This window comes from Rana temporaria, chromosome 1 (genome assembly GCF_905171775.1).
Source record: "Rana temporaria chromosome 1, aRanTem1.1, whole genome shotgun sequence".
Lineage (NCBI taxonomy): Eukaryota > Metazoa > Chordata > Amphibia > Anura > Ranidae > Rana > Rana temporaria.
In genome coordinates, this window is record NC_053489.1 from 168665892 (window position 1) to 168691970 (window position 26079).

Below are 26079 nucleotides of genomic sequence, written 5' to 3' on the forward strand. Positions count from 1 at the left end.
GCTTTTTAGGTTTACAACAGTCTTTTTCCTTGTACTTTGCTATTTTTTTTTATTTAAAGAAATCTCCTAAATTGAAGAGGTAAGGGGTGCTTTATAACTTTTCTAGATTAACATGAGCCCCCTTTAAGCAGCAACATGTCACTATAATGAGGAGCCAGTGGTTGTCTTTTCCTTACAAGCTTCACAGACGCACTGTTAGCTTGTTGCTTCTAATACAGAGATCAAGTATGCCCTCTCCATAACATATAGCTTCCTGCAGCTCCTATGCCGCGTACACACGATCATTTTTCAGCATGAAAAAAAACTTTGTTTTCAGCATGTCGAAAAAACAACGTTTTCCCTACTTCATCATTAAAACGACGTTGCCTACATGCCATCGTTTTTAAAAAATGAACACGTACGACGGCACTATAAAGGGGAAGTTCCATTCGCCTTTGGGCTGCTTTAGCTGATTCCGTGTTAGTAAAAGACGATTCGCACTTTTCTGTCTGTTACAGCGTGATGAATGTGCTTACTCCATTATGAACGGTAGTTTTACCAGAACGAGCGCACCCGTCTCATAACTTGCTTCTGAGCATGCACAGGTTTTTTACGTCGTTTTAGCCCACACACGATCATTTTTTACAACCCGAAAAACGACATCGTTCAAAATGACGTTAAAAAATGCAGCATGTTTGAATTTTTTTTTTTTGTTCGTTTTTCAGAACCTGAAAAATTATGTGAAGCCCACACACGATCATTTTAAATGACGTTTTTGAAAAACTAAGTTTTTTTCATGCCGAAAAATGATTGTGTGTACGCAGCATAAGAATCACCTTACTATGTATGTTGCTTGTAGGACTGTATTTGTATAATTGGATTTCATATACTGTGCAAATTGGTTATCTGTGTGTATGAAAATGCAGTCAGTATAATTTCTGAACAAGTTAAAAATAGAAAAGTGACAGAAGTGCAGAAAAGTAACCAAGTAGTTAATTGAGTCTGCCTTTTTTTGTTCTTGTCTGTCGTTATTTTTTTTGTATTTTTTTGTTTTTTATGGTTTGTATTTTTTGTTTTTTGTTAACTTTATCGTCTGACTGTAAATCTATGTTTGTCCCAAGCATGTTTGAAGCCACTTGCTGTTGACTGACTCACTACCTATGCTGGAAGTTTATTCCAAGCACCAACTACCCTTTTAGTAAAATTTTACTTTCTAAGATTCGTTTTGAACTTTCCTCCAGTTAATTTGAGGTCATGTCACCAATCCCATTATATTGTTTTTAGTAATTGCCCGTACACACAATCCAAATATCGGACGAAAACTGTTGTCCAAGGAAGAATCGTACAATTTTCTGATCGTGTGTACACTACTTTGGAGAGCCGATCATGACAGTTCATCCGATATTATTAGATCGGACAAGCACGAAAACAGATCGTACGATTTTCATTTAGTCCATATAGTTGTCGTCCGAAAATACAATACAAACACATGACATCACTTCTGATTTTTTTTCTGTCGTACGAGAATTTTCATGACTTTAGTAACCTATTCAATTTCTACTTGTGACTATTAAGCAAAAAAAGTCGTACGATCTGTGGTATGATATTCGGATCGTGTGTACGGGCCATGAGGCCCCATACACACGAGAGGATTTATCCGCAGATACGGTCCAGCGGACCGTATCCGCGGATAAATCCTCTCGTGGATTTCAGAGGATTTCTATGCGATGGCGTGTACACACCATCGCATTGAAATCCGCGCTGAAATCCTCTGCCGATGACGTGTCGCGCCGTCGCCGCTATTATGACGCGGCGACGGGCGCGACGCTGTCATATAAGGAATTCCACGCATGCGTCAAATCATTACGACGCGTGCGGGGAATCCCTTTAGACGGATGGATCCGGTAAGTCTGTACAGACGAGCGGATCCATCCGTTGGAATGGATTCCAGCAGATGGATTTGTTGTGCATGTCAGCAAATATCCATCTGCTGGAAATCCATCCCAGGGGAGATTTATCTGCGGATAAATATCCGTTGGCGTGTACACACCATAGGATCTATCCGCAGAAACCCATTTGATGGGATTTATCTGCGGATAGATTCTATGGTGTGTATGGGGCCTAAGTCTTAGCAGACTCAGAAACCTGCAATAAGATGAGGCCACAGCTAATGATTTGAAACAGCCTGCTCATTCAGCCAATGACTCCAACCCCATTTTTACTGTTGTCATGTCAAATAAAATAAAAAACTATATTATTAGAGACTTTACCAGAGAATTATCATGGTACGGAAAGACTTCTATAGACTGCCCACATTACAAAGAGACTGCCCATATTACAGGACATTTGGCCATGCTGGAAAGCCTTGCAGAGGCAACATTAGAACAATTACCGAAGACTATCCATGTTAGACAGCCAATATCAGAGAAATATCCCGAGACTGCCAATGTGTGTAAAGCCTCGTACACACGCACGGTTTTCTCGGCAAGAACCAGCAAGAAAACTGCTGGCAGAGTAAACCGTGCGTGTGTACGAGGCTTTGAGTTTTCTCGTCAAGAAAACTGCCCAGAATCTTGACAAATAAAATAGAGAACCTGCTCTCTATTTTCTCGTCGTGATTCTCGGCAGTGTTTTCCTGCCGAGAATCCCAAGCGTCTGTATACCTACCTGTCACCTTGGAAACCTGCGCATGCTCGAAATGACTTTGACGCATGCACGGTAGCTTCAAAGGCATAGGTAGGATGAAGCAAGATGGCTTGTCGTACTCGATGACGTCACCGCGTTTGTGCCATTCAAAATAACGGCGGTTCTTTTAAATGGAGTGTGTGTACACTCGGCCGGCAAGAGATTCTTGCCAAGAATCTCATCAGAAAAAACAAAGTTTTTTTCCCGACGACATTCTGGGCCATGTGTACAGGGCTTGAGTGTTAGAAACTGTCAAATGACCTACCACAGAAAACTCATTTGGAAGACCACCACACCCAGCACCATCTTTCTGCAGATACCTACTCAGCTCTCTAAAGTGGGACCACACACTATACAATGTGATTTACCATTTCCTTTTGCTCTACCAGTTTTGTAGTGGAAGGGCCAATATGATATATTGCAAATACATAAATAATAAACGCCACATCAGGTATTTCTGTGAGGCTATGCATGCCTTTCCCACAAGGACCCACACTGGAACACAGCAATGTAATATATTAACAGGACCTACAGCTTGATCCTATTACTCTTCCTGAACTCGCTTACATGTCACTGACCCCAAGAGTAACTGAAGGAACCAGACGAGGTGCCAGGCTACAGTCTGGGATGTTGAATGTATATACTGCAAAGTACAACAACAGTTTCTTTGTATAGTAAAAATGTATTATTAATTGCACCAAAAAGCACTTAATATTACTGCTCAACCTACTCAAATATTTTAAAATAATCTAGGTACATTGTGTTACATATTCTATAGTTTATCATTCACATGTCACATAGTCTGATGTTTCCTGCAGGATGTTGCCAAAAAAATGAACTTGGATACAAGAAAAACATCTTCACTATGGAAAGACCAAGCACTGGTGGAAATTAATATTGCAGTTCTGTATAGTTTTCAGGTAATTTGGTGAAATACTTACAAATAATATGTTATAGTGGGGAATGGATATTATACTACTTAACAGTTTCATTATTTAACATAACATGTTTAGAGAAACACTAAAATAGAAGGCCTGCCTATATACAAATTAGATGATCTCATGGGAGTTTGGCCTTAGTTGCTGGCTACAAAAATAACATTTAAAAGGTACATACAGGTACAACAGACACAGAGAAGACAGACACAGACAAGAGAGTTGGTGCAGGGGTAACACAAGGAACTGGTGCCTGAAAGGGGCACAAGGCACTGGGCAGATGGAAGCTAGTGTGGGGCTGGAGGCTGCAAGTTTATAGATAATGCTGCAGAGACCCTGACCATGGAAGTATCTGGGATTCAGTGGAGATAAATCAGGGTCTGTGGATGTAGCGAACTTGCAGAAAAAGATGTGGATGCAGCAGAGGTGCAGTAGAGTCTGTGGGTGCTGCTGTGGTGCAGCAGGGCAGCATATGCAATGACCATTTAGCAGATACTGTGACTGCAGCAGAGGCTATGGTTGCAGCAGGGATACAACAGAGTCTGTGGGGATAGGTGAGACGCAACAGGTCTGAAGGTACAGGGAAGATGCAGCAGAGGCAATGGGTGCTGCTGGGATTCAGCAGAGACAGGGGAGGTAGCAGAGATATAGCGATGATGTAAGGAGGCTGTGGGTGCTATAGAGCTTGGCTTTGGGTACTGCAGGTGCTTGGTTGTGCATAATGGGGTGGATAGCTTTGGTAGTTCAGGGGAGCAATAGGACTAACGTGTCACTATGGTGGCTCAGGGATGTGAAGACACAGAACAAGTGTGGATACAGTGCTCAAGTAAGGACTAAGGTCCCTGCTTTTAGGATTCAATGCATCACTGTATCACTCAAAACATCACGTGATTAGGCTGCAACACTGGGTAAAACTTAAAAAGGAAAAAGAAGAATTCCTGGATTATGGGGGGATCATGGTGACCTTTAGGATGTGGCTATTATGGTTTTATTTTATTTTGTTAGTCTGCTGGGAATTGTGGGAAAAAATCTACAAAGGGCTTGCTACAGTGATGATAAAATATGCCCAGTGCAGATGTTGGGCACAAAATACCTGTATTGTCTAGACAGAATACAGTAGAAGTAGTTGTACAGTTACCTTTTTGTATCTTATGTCGTTATATCTTCTTTTAAGATAGTCTAATATCTGAGTGGGCTTTAAAAATGGGGAACAGTCCATACACAGTCCTAATACCAATAGAGGTAGTCTTAAATGCACGTTTAACCTTATTGTACACTTGAAATATTCATGGGGATTTACCTTTAAGGTAAGAAATTATCATGTAGCATGGAGGTTTGAGTCATTCTTCAAATATCTGTGCTTGGTTTAAAAAGGGAAATGGTCATCTCAGAACAATCAAGAAGTAGTCTAATGCCTTGTACACACGATCGGAATTTCTGATGGAAAAAGTCAGATGGTTTTTCCATCGAATATTCAGATCGTGTGTAGCCCCATCCGAGGAATTCCGTTGGAGTTTAGATATAGAACATGTTCTATTTTAGTCCGATGGAATTCCGTCGGAATTCTGATGTGATTTGGCCGGGCAAAAGCCCAATCGTGTGTACAGGGCATAAGAGGATGGATATTAATGTTTGGTACACATTGTTGTTTATAGATAGGAGAGCCTTCATTTGTATGTTAAGTCAATAAAATATAAATATCTCACAGTTCAAATAATGATTACATATAAGTTTAGGTCATGATTTGTTTTATCCAATTTTCAGATTGATAAAGTAACGATTGTAGACCATCATTCAGCTACAGAGTCATTTATTAAACACATGGAGAATGAATACCGATGTCGTGGTGGCTGTCCGGCTGACTGGGTTTGGATTGTACCTCCGATGTCTGGAAGTATCACCCCTGTATTTCACCAGGAAATGCTTAACTATCGCCTCTCACCATCCTTTGAATATCAGGTAATTCACTTTCTATGTAAAAATAACAAAATGCGCCTAATATTCACTTTGTATATTACGTTTTTTAAATATTTAGCTTAATTAAAACGTATCCATAATACTTCATTTCTATATGCCTCTCGTTGCTGATAACAGATTTACATTTTTATGGACCATACTTTTGTTTCATTTTGTTACCAAAGGAACTACATTTTTTCAAAATATGGATTTTGAATCACTTTATCTTAGGAACACTGGTTTCATACTAACAATCCTAATAAAGGGGACACTGTCAATACAATGGTTTTACAAATCTACAGAAAAAAAATACATCTGTAATTAAGAATGATCTTCCAGCTTTGTATCATCCTCTGGAATGGAGCTGAGCGCTTGCTATATTGTTTTTTTTATTTACTGTATTTATTGCCGTATAACACTCACTTTATTACCCTGAAAATAGAGGGTAAACTTTGCCTGTGTGTTATACGCAGGGGGCTGTGGAAAGTTTTTTTTCTGAAACTTCCCTCCTAAAGTTAGGGTGCGTGTTATACACCTGTGCGTGTTATACGCCGATAAATACGGTAGTTACTTCTTAGACCTAAATCTTTGTCAAATATTTTGCCAGTGAACATTTTTTTTCAGTAATGCCACTGAACATGATGGGATTTTATAAAGTATCTGCTGTTTAACAAATTAGAAGCCATGTACAAAACTTCCATTTAAGGAGGGTTTCAAGTGGTGAACTGATAGTTATTGCAATTTAAATTAGAATGTTCACAAGTCTGATTTTTTTTTTATATAAACATTGTTAAAAGAAAACATATTTTAAATATATGCTAAAACAGATTGTTTTAATTGGGGCAAATTGTTTTAATTGGGCCTGTTTGCCAATCCAAAAGTGTTTCGTACAGCCCTGATGAGCTATGTAGTGTCTGCTGATGTTAACAATAACTGTCGAAATCTCTTATGTACAGCCTGATCCCTGGAACACTCACATATGGAAAGGAGTAAATGGGACTCCAACCAAGAAGAGAGCGATTGGATTTAAGAAGCTGGCCAAGTGAGTATTGAATTAGTGGCCGTATAATGCAAATATTATGGTTGCTTTAATTAATAATATTCATACATTATATAATATAATTAAAAACTCTGGTGTACTTTATCTACAGGGCAGTTAAATTCTCAGCAAAATTAATGGGACAAGCAATGGCTAAAAGAGTAAAAGCTACAATCCTCTATGCGACAGAGACAGGAAAGTCTGAAGCCTATGCAAAAACATTGTGTGAAATCTTCAAGCATGCCTTTGATGCGAAGGTAAGACATTGTTTTAAAGCTTCAGTCTCCAGGGATGTTATAAACATCTGTGAAAAAAATCCAAACACCATGGAAGAAGATTAAAGATGTACGGCATTATGCTAAAACACATTTATACACACAGAAATAATCCTGCATATAGAGTATGTGAAATAAGAAAGTCTTTGGATTACAGCTGTTCTTATTTTATTTATCCTCTCGTATAGAAAATTGCTCTGTAGAAACATATTTGACATTGTATTCTGTGTTTTCAATGGCAATCACAAATTATTGCTTTTTGGTCCAGGTCTATGGATCAAATCAATTTTTAAATATAACTGGGAGAAGTTTGTAATTTTTTTTTTATAAGATTCACTAGTGGTCACTTGTGAATCACCAGCATTGGTGTGGGACCATTTCTTTTTCATCTGTTCCAGTCTTGTAAAACAATGATGCCCACCATTGTTTTTTAAGACTATTGGGATTGTTCATTCTAGTTCCTATAGGCTTTTTTTCTTTGAGAGTATATTTACATTCACAAATAAATAAATAAATAAATACATAAAAGCTGGCTTTGATGCTGGCTGCATGTTCAGAGAATATTTCTCATGAACTTAAAGCGGAGGTCCACACAAAAAGTGAACCTCTGCTTTTCGGAACCCTCCCCCCCTCTGGTGTCACATTTGGCACCCTTCAGGTATTTGCACCCACTTCCGGGAATAGACTCCCACGGGAGTCACGCCCCTCCTATCAATGTTCTCTGCCATTGGGTGAGAGCACTGATCGGGAGTCAGTCAGCTGCTGGTTTTCCAGCATGCACTTTTGGCAAAAGATAGCCGAATAGCTGAAATGGTAATAGCATGATCAGTAATCACACTCATTGGTTCCCAATCTTTAGCCAGAATCAGAAGCTGTCCATGAAGCCTCGTACACATGACCGAGGAACTCGACGGGCGAAACACATCGTTTTCCTCGTCGAATTCCTTGTTAGGCTGTCGAGGAACTCGACAAGGCACGTTTCTCCATACCTGTCGAGGAAAAAGAGAACTTGCTCTCTTTTTGGCTCGACGAGTTCCTCAACAGTTTCCTCGTCGAAAAATGTACACGCGACCGGTTTCCTCGGCAAAAAAAAATCCCAGCAAGTTTCTTGCTGTTTTTTGCCGAGAAACTCGGTCGTGTGTACGAGGCCTGATAGTATGGTCTTAGGGCTAAGGTCAACCTTTCCTGTAAGAAAGAAATTAGGTTGAATTCCCCATCAACAAAGCCAGTGTTGATGGGTGATCCTTTCTGTGGAGCCATTGGGTTCTCCCAGCAGAGGGGGGGGGGGGAAGCCATCCCCACTGGGAGAACACAGTGATTATTGCTAGTGGATATAACAGCCCATACATGGTTCAAATCTCAGTTGGTTCCCGATGAACCGGCCCAGATTTTAACTGTCTACGGCCAGCTTAAGAGTAGGCAGTGCTGCACATTTTTTATCTGTCAAAACAGAATGTAGATTAATGTTCCCTCTGCACAGGGCATTGTGCAAGGGAAAATTAAACTATAGATTGCACCCCTAGTCCTAAAAGCTAGGATTAGGAGTTTAGTTGTTAAGCATAATGGTCACCTTAAGGTTAGGTATTGGTAAAAATGCTAAATTTAAGTGTTAGATTAGAATGAGGCTAATGCCTTATACACACAATCGGAATTTCCAATGAAAAAAGTCAGACGGAATTTTTTTATCAGATATTCCAACCGTGTGTGCTCAGAATCAAGTCGACGCATGCTCGGAAGCATTGAACTTCATTTTTCTCGGCTCGTCTTAGTGTTTTACGTCACCGCGTTTTGGACAGTCAGAATTTGGTCTGACAGTGTGTATGCAAGACAGCTTGAACGGAATTCCGACGGAAAATTCCATCAGATTTTAACCCATCGGAAATTCTGATCGTGTGTACAGGGCATAAGAGTTAAGCCATCATTTTAGATTTTAGGTGAGAGTGAAGAGAGTTAGTTGCTAAAGTCACAGTAAGGTTTAGTCTTATGCCCTGTACACATGATCGGAATTTCCGATGGGATAAAATCCAATCAAGCTGTCTTGCATACATAAATCTCCAAACTACGTCGCCCAACCCGGGAATACCAAAATCTGGGGAACGTAGTGAAAACAGTTTTCTCCATTATTAATCGATACGCCAGAGTCCCACAATCTGCATACATTTGAACCCTGGGTCCTGTCTACAACCATTTTCACATTAGCAGGGCAGGGCCTTGCACTGTCACAAATGATATAGAATAGTTAAGACTTGTCGGCTTTGATTGATCTCTGCTTGGACTGAGTGTATTTCTCAGGTCTTTTTATGTCATGATTCCTTATGTGTGTTTTATACTTGTGGCAGCCAGTGCCTTAAAGCATGTGTTAGAGCCCATTCACACAGGGGCAACACAGCCTCTAGCATGACTTTGGGACGCAACTTGGACACGACTTGAGTATGAATCATCAGGCAACTTACAAGGCAAATTCAAGTTGCCTCCAGGACAGTACAAGGCAACTTCAAGTCGCCTCCAGGACAGGAGGCTTTCCAGTGGCCAATCAAACAACAATCAGCTCTGTGGGAGGGAGGGGGAGGGAGGGGTTTGCCTGAGAAATGTATGTTATCTTCCTGTATCGTTGCTTCAGTTAAGACAGTGCTCCGACTTCTGAGGCGACTTCCATTGAAATCTATGGGTACAAGTTGCCTATAAGTTAGATTGAAGTAGTACAGGAACCTTTTCTGAAGTCTTAATGTACACTACCTTTTCAGTAGTGTACATTAAGAAGGCCTCCTTTAACTTCCATTCATTTTCTCGACCGCGCAACTTGGGGCGACCCTGATCGCCGCTGGAGTCCCGTGATCGGTCCCCGGAGCTGAAGAACGGGGAGAGCTGTGTGTAAACACAGCTTCCCCGTTCTTCACTGTGGCGCCGTCATCGCTCGTGTGTTCCCTTATATAGGGAACCACAATTAATGACATCACACCTACAGCCACACCCCCCTAAAAAAAAAAAAAAACACAGATGAGCTCATAAATAACCCCATCAGCGCCCCCTTGTGGTTAACTCCCAAACAGCAATCGTCATTTTCACAGTAAACAATGCATTTTAAATGCATTTTTTGCAGTGAAAATGACAATGGTCCCAAAAATGTGTCAAAATTGTCCGAAGTGTCCGCCATAATGTCGCAGTCACGAAAAAATCGCTGATCGCCGCCATTAGTAGTAAAAACAAAAAAAAAAAAAAAAAATGCAATAAAACTATCCCCTAGTTTGTAAACGCTATAAATTTTGCACAAACCAACCAATAAACGCTTATTGCGATTTTTTTTACCAAAAATAGGTAGAAGAATACGTATCACCTAAACTGAGGGAAAAAAAATTATATATTTTTGGGGGATATTTATTATAGCAAAAAGTTAAAAATATTAAATTTTTTTCAAAATTGTCGCACTATTTTTGTTTATAGCGCAAAAAATAAAAACCACAGAGGTGATCAAATACCACCAAAAGAAAGCTCTATTTGTGGGAAAAAAAGGACGCCAATTTTGTTTGGGAGCCATGTCGCACGACCGCGCCATTGTCAGTTAAAGCAACGCAGTGCCAAATCGCAAAAACTGTCCGGGTCCTTTAGCTGCCTAAAGGTCCGGGTCTTAAGTGGTTAAGGTTATGTTTGTTATGATCATCTTAAGAAATTAGGCTACCTTAATAATTATAAAACATGCATATAATCATCATATCATCATATGTTAATGATTCGATTATAAAGGTCCATATAAAACAAAACAACACTTTTCACCACAGGTAATGTCAATCGATGAATATGATATTGTACATCTAGAGCATGAAACCCTGGTTTTAGTAGTTACCAGCACCTTTGGAAATGGTGACCCACCAGAAAATGGAGAGGTAAGAATCTTGTGTACGATGAGATGTTATATAAGGTGAGGTGACACATGAATAATGTGATTTGTTTTTGAGATATTATAAAAATACAAGGTTGGCAAAGGTCAGGTTTTCAAACACTGAATACAAATATAATTATAGTTTAAATCAGAATTAACTAAGTTTGAGGCAAAATTGTCTGGCCTTGAAGATTACATTGAAACTGTACAAATTGAGATTGCGTTCTGACGTTATATTTGAAGTATGTAAGGATGTACACAGTGCAACACAATAGCAAACATTCAGTCATTCTACATTGTACATGGCATATTCCTCACCACTCTTTGCTTCACTCTGTGTTGTACATTGTATTCTGCACAATGCTATATATATATATATATATATATATATATATATATATTTATACTGTGCTATATATTCTATACTGCACTCCTCTCCACTTTGTACACTATACTGTATATAATGATCTTCAAACCGTTCTATTGCTTACACTGTGCTGCCAATTATACTGTATATCCCCACACTACTTCTTTCTGTACACTGCTGTTTAATATATACTCCATCCCACTCCACTCTATACACTGTGCTGTACATTCCACACTTCTCCACTTTGCACACTATGCTGCAATGTATACTGTAAACTGATCTGCATATAATGCATGAATCCTCTCAGATATGTAAACCATGCTGTGCACTATATCACTCACTGCTCTCCTATATACAGCAGCACACATTTCTTAGATATTGCTCATGTGTTGAACAATATATACTCCATACTGTTGCACTCTGTGCACTATGCTGTACATTATATATTTCACACTGCTGCACTCTGTACACAATCCAGCAGACAGCAGATTGCATTGATTATCTCTGTGCCCGAATGGACACACCTTTGCTAGTATCCATAATAATGTTCTTATATCACTTTGGCATGAATGTATATTAATGCTAAAACATGTTCTCCTATTTTGTTTTTTATTTATGTTTTATGCAGAAATTTGGCTGTGCTCTCATGGATATGAGACATCCTAATTCTAATTTAGAGGAGAGAACGTGAGTTTACTTTTGAAGCGTTTGTTACCCTAAAAAAAAAATGCATCCTGTTCCCTTAAAGGGTGTTATACATCACAGTGCTTGTGCTGTGTAATTTGGCACCCTGTATCACCTGAAATACCTGGCTGATCCTGCCTGACTATGCCCTCCCCTTTGTAAACTGACCAGGTATATCATGGCTGCTGAGCCCTGACATTGTGGTCAGTTTACCTGCTTCTGTCACCTGCAGCTCTCCTTTCCTCCTCTGTCCTCTCTCCCCCTGTCATCTCTGTGTCCGTGCCCGACCCCTCCCCTCCTGCTGCTAAAAATTACAGTTTCCAAGTCACATTATCCTCTCTGTTTATTAATGTGCTCCAGTGTCTATAAAAAAATGCAGCTATATACCTAATTTCAGAGCACCGGTCGCCGCTCACGTGACCCACTGCTTGTCTCCTCCTGCCATCCCGACTGAGGTCAACAGGGGAATCTTGGCCCCGCCCGCTGCAGCTGTCAGACAGTGAGAGGAGAGTGGTGGCGGGTCACGTGAGCGCCGAGTCGCACTCTCAAATGAGGTATATAGCTGCATTTTTTTTATAAAACACAGACACTGGGGCAGTTTATCCACTTCAGCCCTGGAAGTATTTACCTCCTTCTTGACCAGAGCACTTTTTGAGATATGGCACTGCGTCGCTTTAACTGACAATTGCATGGTCGTGCAACGTTGCACCCAAACAAAATTTACGTCCTTTTTCCCCACAAATAGAGCTTTCTTTTGGTGGTATTTGATCACCTCTGTGGTTTTTATTTGTTGTGCTATAAAAAAAAGAAGAGCTAAAATTTTTAAAAAAAGCAATATTTTTTACTTTTTGGTGGGTTTTACTTCCTCTTTAGCCCGCTGCAAATGAAAAGCATAATAGGCTAGTATGCATCGCATACTAGCCCAGTATGTGCCACTTACCTGCAAAAGAATCCAGCGATGTCCCCTGTGTAGGCAGTGTCCATCTTCTGTCCTCCCTTCCTTCTGGGCTGCAGACTCCGCTCTGTGATTCGCCGGAGCCGCGTGATGTCACTCCTGCGCATGCGCACGAGAGCCGCCATTTACAGCACAGGCTGGGGAAGAAACGGTACTTAGTTTTGTTTCTTTACCACGCATGCACCATTAACATTTTCGGCGGACTACAAGTGAAATATCTCCTAAACTGCGCACGTTTAGGAGATATTTCCACTACCTGTAGGTAAGCCTTATTCTAAGCTTACCTGTAGGTAGAAGTAGTCAAAAGGGTTTACAACTACTTTAAATATTAACATGTCTGTGTGTAAGTCATCCCGTGACTGGGAAGGTAAAAGCCAATACATGGATTTTGTGAACATTTATTATCTTTAGCATTTTGTAGTAGCATACTTGTTAGAGTTATTACATTTGTGTGCTTCCATAAAATGGTGCATCCACATAAAATCTAGTTTATTTTCTCTGTAATTCTTTTTATGAAGTATGCATAATTTAATCTGTACTGACGCTCAGGATAGTCACCCTTTGGCTGCCATAGCATAACTTGTCAAAGCTTGATGGTACTTTATTATGACAGTTTCCTGATGTATGCCTGAAAAATCACAGTAATTATACTTCATAAATACTTACAGTTAATTAATCCAGATATGACTAGGCAGGATGCAAGAAAAATAATGTTTCTATTTGGGAAAGCAAATATTTATTAAAACTGAATGAATACAAAAGTTGTCATAGTCAATACCAAAACATACATATATTTTCATTTCTAGGAGCTATAAGGTCCGGTTTAATAGTGTTTCTTCTTCTGGTGATGCCCGGAAGTCATCAGGTGACGAGACTGGACCTACTGGTGACAATTTTGGAAGTGCAGGTCCTTTAGCTAATGTAAGGTAAGGATTCGAAATGCTACCAACAAATTCAGCAAGACCTTACTTAAAAAATGTTTCTAAGCTTAAAGCGGTGGTTCACCCTTATTAACATCTTTTTAGCATAAAATGAGGCATAGTAGCGCGAGCTACAGTATGCCTGTCTTTATTTTTTTAGCCCCGTACTCACCGTGCAATCGTAGAGACAAGATTCCGACTCCCCGCGGGGAATGGGCGTTCCTATGGAGAGGGAAGGTGATTGACGGCCGGCTCTGGCACGTCACGCTCCCCGAAGACAGCCGGAACAGGTCTCGGCTCTTCACGGCGCTATACGGCGCCTGCGCACAGACTATGCGCAGGCGCCGTTAAGCGCCAAGTCCTATTTCGGGTATTTCCGGAGAAGCGTGACGTGCCATAGCCGGCCGTCAATCATGCTCCCTCTCCATAGGAACGCCCATTCCCCGAGGGGGGTCGGAATCTTGTCTCTACGATTACACTGTGAGTACGGGACTAAAAAAATAAAGACAGGCATACTGTAGCTCGCGCTACTATGCCTCATTTTATGCTAGAAGAAAAAAAAAAATTGTATTAATAGGGTGAACCCCCGCTTTAATATTGTTATTTAAAGCTGTAGTGCAGGCAGTCGCTCAATACACATTTGAATTGCATATATGGCTCTTTTACCTGAAATAAGATTTATATTTCTGTTCATCCAGTCCTGAGATATACACAGTCCTGTCAGCCAGAATGGTGACCTGACTGTTCTCTATTTTAGTTAGCAAGGTTGTAGATCTTTTTTTTTTATCTGAGGGGTCCAGCACTGGGCAGCTAAAGGAAAATAGGAAAAACAGAGTGCAGTGATCAGAATTGCTTAACTCACAGAGTGCAGGGGTCAGAATTGCATAATGCACAGACTGCAGAGGTAAGAAGTAATGCACCAAGTGCAGGGGTTAGGAGTGTGTAACACACTAAGGCCTCGTACAGACGAGCGGACATGTCCGATGAAAACGGTCCGCGGAACGTTTTCATCGGACACGTCCGCTGGGATCATTTGGTCTGATGGCTGTACACACCATCAGACCAAATTCCCCGCAGACAGATGACGCGGTGACGACGATGACGCGGCGACGTGCGCGAACCCGGAAGTTCAATGCTTCCACGCATTCGTCGAATCACTTCGACGCCGTGCGCGGGTTCTCGGGCCAGCAGACATGTCCGATGAGTCGTACTGACCATCGGACATGTCCGACGGACAGGCTTCCAGCGGACATGTTTCTTAGCATGCTAAGAAACATTTGTCCGCTGGAAACCTGTCCGCTAGGCCGGAAAACTGTCCGGTCAGCCCTACACACGGTCGGACATGTCCGCGGAAACTGGTGCGACGGACCAGTTTCAGCGGACATGTTCGGTCGTGTGTACGAGGCCTCATATACGCAGGGGTTGGGAGTTAAGAACGCACAGAGTACTGGGGTCAAGAGCACATAACATACAAATGGCTAGGGTCAAGAGTGCAAAACCAGTAGAGATCTTGCCCACAGCACTACTACCCCAAGTAAAGCTCCCCTTAGTACAGCTCCCTCCCAGTACAGTTCCCCCTCAGTACAAATCCCATCTTAGTATAACTTCCCCCCCAGTACAGATCTCTTCTCTACAGCACAGCTCTCCAGTACAAACCCCTCCCCCCCACACCCAGTAATGCTCCCCTTCCAGTACAGATCTCTCCCCCCAGAACAGACCCCCCCCATCTCTTAGTAGAGCTTCCCCAGTACAGATCTCCCTCCGTCCCTTAGTAGAGCTCCCCCAGTACAGATCTCCCTCCTCCCCTTAGTAGAGCTCCCCCCAGTACAAATTCATCCGAGTACAGTATCTCCCTCCCCCTTTCCTAGCACAGCTTTCCCTAGCACAGATCTCCATACTCCCCTTAGTACAGCTCTCCCAATACAGAACTCCCATGTACAGCTCCACCAGTACAGATTTCCCCCTTGGTACAGCTTCCCCCTTCCCAATACATTTCTCTCCCCTCAGTACAGATCTCCCTCCTCCCCTTAGTAGAGCTACCCCAGTACAGAGCCACCCGAGTACAGATCCCTCTTCCTACTTTTCCTAGCACAGCTTTCCCTAGCACAGATCTCCATCACCCTTAGTACAGCTCTCCCGATACAGAACTCCCCATGTACAGCTCCACCAGTACAGATTTCCCCCTTGGTACAGCTTCCCGCTTCCCAATACATTTCTCTCCCCTCAGTACAGATCCCCCCAGTATAGATGTCCCCCTCCTTAGTACAGATCTTCCACCCTATTAAACATCAGTCAAGCCAGGCATTTTTAGAGTGAGTCATGTGACGGAGATAAGGGGAGATGAGGAAATCTTCACTCTGAACTGCAGCTGCCTGTTTCAGACCTGACTGCAGTGTGCATCGCCTGTCAGCGCAAACAGCAGCATAATCACTATGGATGCTCTGAGGGGGGGGGGACTCCTCTATCCCCCTCTTAGATATGCTCCTGGAAATTGGAACAGCACAAGCTGATTATCTCCTTGCAACCAGTCAGTGACTCAACAATTATGAATGGCAGACAGACGAGTCATCACTCTGATCTCTGCTCCTGTCAAAATCATAGCTCCCAATGTCCCTCTGTCCCTCATTTCTCCTAATTTGTCCCTCATTTTGGCCTGATCTATATAGTTGAATATAAAATGCACTCTGTATCTATCAAAACGTGTTTCCCAGTGCTAAACATTTCATCCAATTTCAAAATTGCTGCATTTTTTAATTCCAAAAGCCGATATAAAGGAATAGTAGTGGTAAAAAAAAGCACTTTAACCAATCTTGTTTTTTGTACAATTCTTCTTTAAGGGGGTACAGCAAGAGGTGTGTCCTATGCCTTCATGCTTTTGCTGATAGGTGTCCCTCATTCCCATCTCAAAATGTTGGGAGGTATACAAAATGTTCATTGTCAACACATGTGCATCCCTGAATGGCTCCTTCTACCCCCCCCCCCTCCCCATCTTCCAGTCTGATTGCTATTGTACAGGGAAATACAAGAGGCTGACAATGAGGCACATTCAGGAACTTGCACTACTTGCATTTCAGAAAACACTCATTGATTTTTAATGAATACCTAACTGCAGTAATTGTTTTCTATATCTGCCTGGAGTGTTCCTAAAATGAGAGGCTAAGAAACAAAGTATATTGATTTACTATTTTTGTTGGCTTGGTTTTAGGAAATTCTTCTAACAGCCAGAGAGACAGTCAGGCTGCTACAGCCGTCTGACAAAATAGTTTTCAGATATAAAGGTCTATTGCTGTCCATACACTTTTATTGTTTTCAACAAGTTTTTAACCACTAACCCCTTTATTTAATGGAACCAAACAATAAAAATAGGAGTGGAAATCCATTTAAAATGTCTTCTTTAGCAGTACTGACATAGTTTTCACCCAGTTGTCCACTGGAAACTTAAGGCCCGTACACACGATCAGATAATCCAATGGGAATTGTGTGATGGCAGGCTGTTGCCGGAAAATCCGACCGTTTGTATGCTCCATCGGACAATTGTTGTCGAATTTTCCACCAACAAATGTGGGATAGCATGCTTTAAAATTGTCTGACAACAAATGTGTGTTGTCAGATTATCATATCGTGTGTACACAAGTCCTTAAAAACTAAAATCCAAAGTACAAACGTGTGTAGGCAGAACAAGTTCACGGCCAACGCCCTTCGGACCAAAATCAACGGAAAAGTTGGTTGGAAGTCCGATCGTGTGTACGAGGCTTTAGAAATGATTGTGGTTGATAGCTAACAAATTGGAAGCTGACAAATTGCCTAGTGTATGGCAAATATTACATTTAGTTGGTTATTAGAAAGAACCTATTATATCACTGCCAGGAGTTGGGCCTCAAGCTCCTGGTGGCAACATCTTGTCTAGCATCACCATGAACAGGTATTGGAATTAAACTTTTGGTCAAGCATAGCAACTTAACATTAAAGGAGGTAGAAATGTGGGCAGAACCAGTTACACTCAAGGGAATTTGTGGAAGAAAGGGATGGGATATAAGGCTCCTAGGATACAGAAAAATGCATTTGAATCTGTTACTGTGTCTATTTTTGAACATTTGTAGAGATTTGTAGAGATAACAGATTTAAGGAGAGAAGCAGTATAAATGAAAAGCATTATACATATATCAATCACAGTATTTGTGTACACAGAATGTATTTCTGTTTTATTGACATTTACCTATTACGTTTTAGTTGTTTATCTTACCTAATTCTATTTGTTTTGTACTGTAGATTCTCAGTCTTTGGACTTGGCTCTCGAGCTTATCCTCACTTCTGTGCCTTTGCCCGAGCTGTGGATACTCTGCTGGAAGAGATGGGAGGAGAACGAATTTTGAAGATGGGGGAGGGTGATGAACTTTGTGGACAAGAGGAATCTTTTAGAACTTGGGCCAAAAAAGTGTTCAAGGTAGATATATATTTCCAATCACTTTGACTCCTAGCTGGTTCTAAAGCTTACTGAGGCTGGGTTCACACTATACTACACGACTTTCATCCTACTTTGCTCTGCTACATTGGTCCTACGCTGATCTTACATTGGTCCTACATTTATCCTACATTGGTCCTACATCCATCCTACTTTCATGAACAGGATACTACTTTGATCCGACTTTGTGATAGTCTGACTTGTTCTTTGACCAATCAAAACAATCCCAGAGTGAGATAAATTCCTTTTACTGCTGCTGTAATCACATGTCGGATGTCAAAAGTCGGATGGTTAGGACAAGGCTCCTACTTTGGTCCGACTTCAATGATATTCAATGGGCTGAAGTAGGATCAATGTAGGACCAAAGTAGTACAGGGAGCATTTTCAAAGTCGGACCGACTTGTGTAGGACCAGTTAAGACAGCTCTCATAGGGAAACATTGATTTTCACACGTCATGCTACATGAGCTCCCAATGTAGGAGCGTTTGTCGGACAAGTGTGAACCCAGCCTAAGGCTGGATTCACACTATACTACACGACGGTTGTACGACTTTCATCCTACTTTGCTCTGCAACATCAGTCCTACATCGGTCCTACATTGGTCTGACATCTATCCGACTTTCATGAACAGGATACTACTTTAATCCGAATTTGTGATAGTCTGACTTGTTCTTTGACCAATCAAAACAATCCCAGTGTGAGATAAATTCCTTTTACTGCTGCTGTAATCACATGTCGGATGTCAAAAGTCTAATGGTAAGAACAAGGATCTTACTTTGATCCGACTTCAATGATATACAATGGGCTGAAGTAGGATCAAAGTCGGAACCAAAGTAGTACAGGGAGCATTTTCAAAGTCAGACCGACTTGTGTCAGACCAGTTAAGACGGCTCTCATAGGGAAACATTCATTTTCACACGTCATGCGACATGAGCTCCCAATGTCGGAGCGTTTGTCGGACAAGTGTGAACCTGGGCTTAGAGAGAGATTTACTAAAGCTGGAGCAGTCAGAATCTGGTGCAGCTGTGCATGGTAGCCAATCAGCTTCTATCTTCAGCTTGTTCCATTACCTTTTAACAATAAGGCTAGATTCACACTTGTGTGATCAAAGACATTGCATGTGATTTGCATTGCTGTGCAGATCACATGCGATGTCTGTGTGATTCAAATTCAGCCATACAAAGTGTATGGCTAAAATCGCATTGCATTGGCACCAAAATGGTGCAGAACCCTTTTTTGGTCCGCAATGGAATTGTATTGCATGGGTGTTCACAGCTATGCAATCCGATTCCTGCACCCTTTCACAGTTCGCACTGCGATCTGTGAACCGATCTGGGGGTGTCATTAACTTTTCATTGACACTTGCAGCGGTTTGAAGATGTCAGTTTGTTATGACTCCGCGATATACTGGATATGGTGTTTATGGAATTGGATCTCAGCTGAGGAGGCCTCTCAGAATTCAACCACCAGTTCACTCTCACAGTATAATAGAGAGTTTGGGGTTTACAACATCACATCCTCCAATGAGAGCAAACCATAAGTAGTAGCTTAATAACTCTTAAGCTTAACTGAGTAACTGATATATATATATGAACAGTCCTGATATTACAAAAGAAAAGATCTACTTAATCTGAGGTCAGCAATCAGAATAACCAAGTGTTGCAGTCTCTGTTGAATATCACCTCACTATATGAATATCATTGAGTAACACTGCTATAACTCATGGAAGTATGTGAATGTTACAAGATAATAGGTATGCTGGAGATTACAGTCCTGGATAGTGTTTTAGTATTCACTATAAGCAAAACATCATGGCTATGAAATACTTGCGGTTAGCAGGTTAGACTAAAGCTGGATTCACTGTATAGGTGGAGGTGATGTTCCTATGTTCAATATGGCACAAGCAGGTTGTTCATCCAGTAAGGAATCCTTTTCCTATAATGCAGATGATGGGAAGTCCCAATAGGTAGACATGCAGGAGTTTGGATGGAGTGAGGTCTTCAGTATAGGAGTGAGCAGAGTGGAGGCTCCAGGTTTCAGAGAGCAGGGATCAGGCTCCGGGGACAAGGGGTGCTACAGGGGTAATCTGTAGCTTGGTTCCGGGTTCCAGGTGGCGGCAGGATCCAACGACAATATCCGAACACCCTGCCGCCGTACCTGAGGCTTTAAATAGCCCGGGCTCGTGAAAGGAGCCGGGCGCCGTACGCTGGAACGCACTTCCGCGTTCCAGCGTGAATCGCAGACGTCCGCGCACCGGAAGTGACGCGGACGTCTTTCTGAAAGGAGCGCAGCTGTTAGTGAGAGATACAGCTGCGCTCGTATTGAGTGATTTTTTTTTTTTTTTTTTTTTTCACGTCAGACTCTACTCACATTTTGGCAGCGAGACTAGCTCACGGTTCGACCGCCCATAACGTCTCTCTTGTGGCTTTGCATCATTCGTGAGATTTATTTATTTATTTGGGTTCCTTTTCTTCTGTACAATTGTAAACTTGGCATTTTTTTAAACCATTAATTACCCTTTTACAAATTAACCAGTCTGGCTGCATTGCTTACTATTATAACATGACTAGCCCCTTTTTTTTTTTTTTTTTTTTCCCCCCTCCCCCCCCCCTTATCCTCCCCCCTTTCCCCCCTCCCCCTAGATCTGTGTGCCATGCTATCTTCTCTTAGGTTTCTCGTCTATCTGCTTCTGCCATTCCCTGGACAAATTTTTCTGTGGATTTAAACACTTTCCATTTTTCCCAGACCACCCTGTATTTGTCTTCGCCGCCTGTCTCTCTACAGGCAAGATACTCCATCTCTTCTATATATTCCACCCTTTCTATCCACTCTTTAATTGATGGCCTCTTTGGGTGTCGCCAGTTCTTTGGGATCAGGGCCTTTGCTGCATTTAGCAGCACTGGGACCAACGTTGTTCCATACTGTTTTTTTGTTTTTTCAGTTCCGTGAAACATACAGGTCAGCGGGCTGCAAAGAATCCTCTCCCCCGTTATTTCTGCAATATATTCCAAAATTTCTTTCCAGTATTCCTGCACTCTCGGGCAGTCCCACCATATATGCATAGTTGTTCCTTTTTGCTTACAGTTTCTCCAACATAGCTCTGAGTTATTTGGGTGGATCCTACTCATTCTCACTGGGGTCAAGTGCCATCGGACCATACATTTGTAATTTGCTTCGATGGTGGTGTTGTCCGAAGCATGATTGTATACTGCACCTATCATTTGTTGTTTATCAATCCTTTTACCCAAACCGTTTTCCCATTTTTCTAAAAAGGGGAGGGTTTCCTGGGACTCGAGCTCCGTTAATATCCCGTATGCCTTTGATATACCGTGTATCAGGGGCTTATCCATATTACAAATTTTTTCTATTGGGTGTAGTGTCTTGTCTTCCCTAATTGGTTGTGGTAATGTGCTCACAAAGTGTTTTAACTGTATGTACTCCCATTCACTCATCATGTGTTCCCCTTCTCCTATCTTTATATCTTGTCTTAATTTAATTTTCCCCCGTGTGACAATATCTTTTAATTTTTTCTCACCCAGTAGCTTTCCAAAACGTGTTCCATTACCTGGTGGAAAAAAATTTGTGCCTACTAAAGGGATCAATGGAGAGTTATACTCCCATTTTTCCCGTCTAAATATTGTGTCCCATATTCTAAATACGTTCCTTGTAATACTATGTGTATTTGTGCCCAATTCCCTCATTTTGGGTGGTATCCATACATTTCTATTTAATTGTGTGCTACTTAATATTTCTTCCATTCGTACCCATTTTTTTTTTGTGTATGTATTTGACCATTCTACCAACCTAGCTAAGTTAACAGCGGAATAATATCTTTTTATATCAGGGAGCCCCAACCCCCCTCCTTTTTTTTTCATGCTCAACAATGAGTAACTTAGTCTAGCCTTTTTACCTGACCATATGTATTTCAAGATTACTGTTTTGATTACTTTAAAAAAACTTTGTGGTATTTTTATTGGGAGCATTTGAAGTTTATATGTAATCTTCGGTAATATCATCATTTTAAACGCGTTGATCTTACCTATCCAAGAAATATGTTTTTTTGCAAGATTTTTCAGGTCTTGGTTAATTTCATTAATTAGGGGGACAAAATTAACCGAGTATAGTTTTTCAAATCTTGATGTAATTTTTATTCCTAAATACGTTATAGCTTCTTTTTCCCATGTGAATGGGAACTCTTTCTGTAGTTCTTCAGCTTCTTTTTTATCTATCCCCAAATTCAAAATAACAGTTTTTATCGGATTTATTTTAAAATTTGAGAGTTCACCGTATCTTTTTATTTCCTTTATGATATTTGGGAGGGACACCCTGGGTTTGGTCAGATATAGGAGTATGTCGTCTGCGTATGCCGCCACCTTGTGTTCTTCATCTCCCACTCTCACCCCCCCTATATCCGGGTTTTCCCGAATTTTTGCTAACAATGGTTCCAGAGCTATTACATATAGGAGAGGTGAGAGCGGGCACCCCTGTCTAGTTCCGTTTTTCATTTCGAACACAGACGACATACCCCCGTTGACCTTCACCCTTGCCGTCGGGTGGCTATATAGATTCTTTACCCATTTCATGAACCTTGGTCCTAGGCCTATACTTTGTAGGGTTTCCATCATAAACCCCCAGTCGACTCTGTCAAATGCTTTTTCGGCATCTAAAGACATGAGTACGACTGGGGGTTTCTTTTTTGGATCATGTTGCAATAACAGCAGGGTCCTTATGCTATTATCTCTCCCCTCTCTGCCTGTTACGAAACCTGCCTGATCTGTGTTTATTAATTGCGGCATTAAGCTTTTTATCCTAGTTGCTAATATTTTCGCATATACCTTCAAGTCTGCATTTAGCAGTGCGATTGGACGGTAGTTGGAACACAGAGTTCCGTCTTTTCCTGTTTTAGGGATAATAGTAATATTTGCCAATAGGGATTCTTTTCTTATTTCCTCTTCCTTCCCAATTTTGTTAAAATAATTACACATCTCTGGGACCAAGAGTTCTTTAAATTTTTTGTAATATATAATCGGCAAGCCATCAGGACCTGGGCTCTTACCACGCGGTGTTTCCTGGAAAGCTCCATATATCTCGTCTTGAGTTATTGGTGCCTCCAGGGATTCAATGTCATTTTGAGAGATTTTAGGTAATTTCACTTCTTCTAGGTATTCCCTAATTTTATTTTTTCTAATATTTTCCTGCTCTTGAGTTTCATTTATTCTTATTGCATATAATGAACTATAGAAAGTCCGAAAGGATTCAGCAATTTCAGACGTCCTATATTTCATCTGGCCGTCTTGGTTTTTTATTTTTTCTATGTAGTTTTTCTTTTTTTTTTTCCTGGATATTCTTGCTAAATATTTCCCTGGTTTGTTCCCCCATTTATACCTCTCTTTTCTAACGTTTTTGAATATGTCCCTTGTTTCAACCTTCATTAAATCTCTGAGCTGGACCCTCTTTGCGACAATTTCTTGATATATTTCCTTTTCTCCTCGCTCTTTATGCATTTGCTCCAATTCAAATAGCTCCGTTGTTAGTTTTTCCATGTTTAATTTTCTTATTTTTTTTTTCCCTGCTCCTATCGAAATTAGTTTCCCTCTAATGTATGCCTTGTGGGCCTCCCAAACAGTGGCTACCCTTACTTCAGGTGTATTATTGAGGGTGAAATATTGCTCCAAATCAGTTCTCACTATGTTATTTACCTCGCTGTCCTCTAAAAGTTCTTCATTTAAGTTCCATGATCCTTTTCTTTGCTCTATCTCTTTGAATCTAATTTTTACTATTACCGGAGCATGATCTGAGATTGTAGTTACCCCTATTGAAGTTTTAACTACCTCTTCCGGTAGCTCGTGGTCTACCATTATATAATCCAGTCTTGAGTATGTTCCGTGCACGGAAGAGTAATAGGTATAGTCCCTTTTATTTGGATATGTTATTCTCCAAGGATCTATTAAGCAGTGACTGTGGATTTTTTTCCCTAATATTCTTAGCTGTTTAATATTTCGCCTCTGTGCCCCGGACGTACTATCTAGTTGATAGTCCATTGAAAGGTTGAGGTCTCCTGCGAGTATTACATGTCCAAGTTTAAAATCCATTAAAGCATTCAAGATCCCCCTCAGGTATTTATGTGGTTGGCTGTTTGGGCAATATATGTTTGCTAACGTGTATTTTTTCCCTTGGAGTATTCCTTTTAAAAACAAATAGCGACCTTCCGGGTCCACTTTCCTGTCTTCTACTATGAAGGAAATGTTCTTCCCTATTCCTATGGCGACCCCCTTGGCTCTCTTCTTTGGAGAATCCCCATAGTACCAGGTGGGAACTGCCCGGGAATACAATCTAACACTAGAATCCAATGTTATGTGAGTCTCTTGCAAAAAAACTATTTCCGCTGAGTACCTTTCAACCTCTCTTAATACCATATGCCTTTTTTCCGGGCAGTTGAGACCTCTTACATTATATGTTAAGAAATTTATATTTGTCATATTTTTCTCTTTTTTTTTTTTTTTCCCTGTACTTTTCTCAAGTGCATTTGTTTTTCCTTGTTGCATGACACACAGATCTGGACCCCTTTTCCTAATCTTCCCCTCCCCTCCCCCGCCCGAACCCCTTCTCCCACCCTCCCTCCCCTCCTCCCCCCTCCACCCCCCCCCCCCCACTCACACCTTGCCCCTATGATCTTCGTATAGGGCTTTCTCATCCCCTCCCTCCTCCCCCCTTCCCTTTGGTTGATCCTTGACCCTTTGGTCATATTGGAGCTTTTCTTATTTGGCGCTCCAGGCGCTCTTTTGCTCCTCCGGCTGAGGTGGAATTCTATGTTAGCCCGGTCTCCTATCTCCCTTGCGTGGGAGACTGGGGAAGGAGTGCTCTCCAGGACCTCCCTCTCCTCAACCCTGCTCCCGTTATTTACTATATTTGTGCCTCCCTATCCCCCCCTCCCCCCCCCACTCGCCTCCTCCCCCACTTCAACATTGTTAATCTTATTTAGGTGGTATTGGGATATCCAGTCGCTGACAAAACTCGGGAACTTCCTCTAAGAACCTTAATCTTGCAGAGATACCGTTTTTCCTGCCTATTAGGCAGGCTGGGAATCCCCAATTATATTGTATGCCATGATCCTGCAAGATTCCTAGCAGGGGTTTTAAGCTTCTTCTTCTTTTTAACGTCTCTTGTGACAGGTCTTGGTATATTTGAATAATATGTTGGTCGTATTCTAATGGCGACTTCCCTCTCAGTTTTCTCCATAGGTGGTTTTTCTCTTCCCAGCTTTCAAATCGAACAATAATGTCCCTTGGGTAATCCTGTACTCTCTCTCTAGGGCGTCGTAACCTATGTGCTCGTTCTATTTTTAGTGGAGAAGTTGTTTCTCGCTCTAATATTGGATTACAGATTTTTCTTATTATTTCTGAGAGATCCTCCTCTTGTGTCGTTTCTGGGATTCCGCGTATCCTTATGTTCTTCCTTCTATCCCTGTTTTCTTGATCTTCTAATTTATATGCCTGTTCTCGCTGGTTTGCTTTTAATGCTTTTATTTCATCCTCTAGTTTTTTAACTGAGGTTGCATTATGATCAACTTTTTTTTCCACTTCTTCCACTCTTTCCAGAATAAATCCCATGTTTCTCTCCATTTTTTCCATTTGCGATTTGAGTGATCTTTCTAGCGACGCGAACATTCCTTCCATTTCCCTTTTTGTAGGCAGACGTGTCATGTCCTGCATTTCATCCTTATTTCTTTGTTCAAGGTCTATTTCTTTATCTATTTCTCTATCTTGGTCTATTCTGATCTCTAGGAGTGACTCTGAGAGTGTTTCTGGGTCCGCCAAAGTATTAGCGACCCCCTTTTTTTTTTCCTTTTTTTTCTCCTTCTCCAATTGAGCTCCTCTGGTGGTTATTGATTTTTCTATATGCTGATTGTCCCCGTTTGTCCCGTGGGTCACAAATTTGCACATCG

At 41.3% G+C, this 26079-nt stretch overlaps 1 protein-coding gene across 1 annotated transcript in view; it reads left to right on the forward strand.

Annotated features, from left to right (window-relative positions):
- The window catches only part of NOS1 (nitric oxide synthase 1), a 173024-nt gene that overhangs the window by 113973 nt on the left and 32972 nt on the right, over positions 1-26079 (forward strand). The window contains exons 11-18 of the mRNA XM_040345889.1: positions 3483-3584; positions 5364-5558; positions 6512-6597; positions 6707-6851; positions 10646-10750; positions 11742-11800; positions 13559-13678; positions 17942-18116. Coding sequence (XP_040201823.1) covers positions 3483-3584; positions 5364-5558; positions 6512-6597; positions 6707-6851; positions 10646-10750; positions 11742-11800; positions 13559-13678; positions 17942-18116 — 987 coding nt within the window. The remainder of the gene's footprint in view (positions 1-3482; positions 3585-5363; positions 5559-6511; positions 6598-6706; positions 6852-10645; positions 10751-11741; positions 11801-13558; positions 13679-17941; positions 18117-26079) is intronic.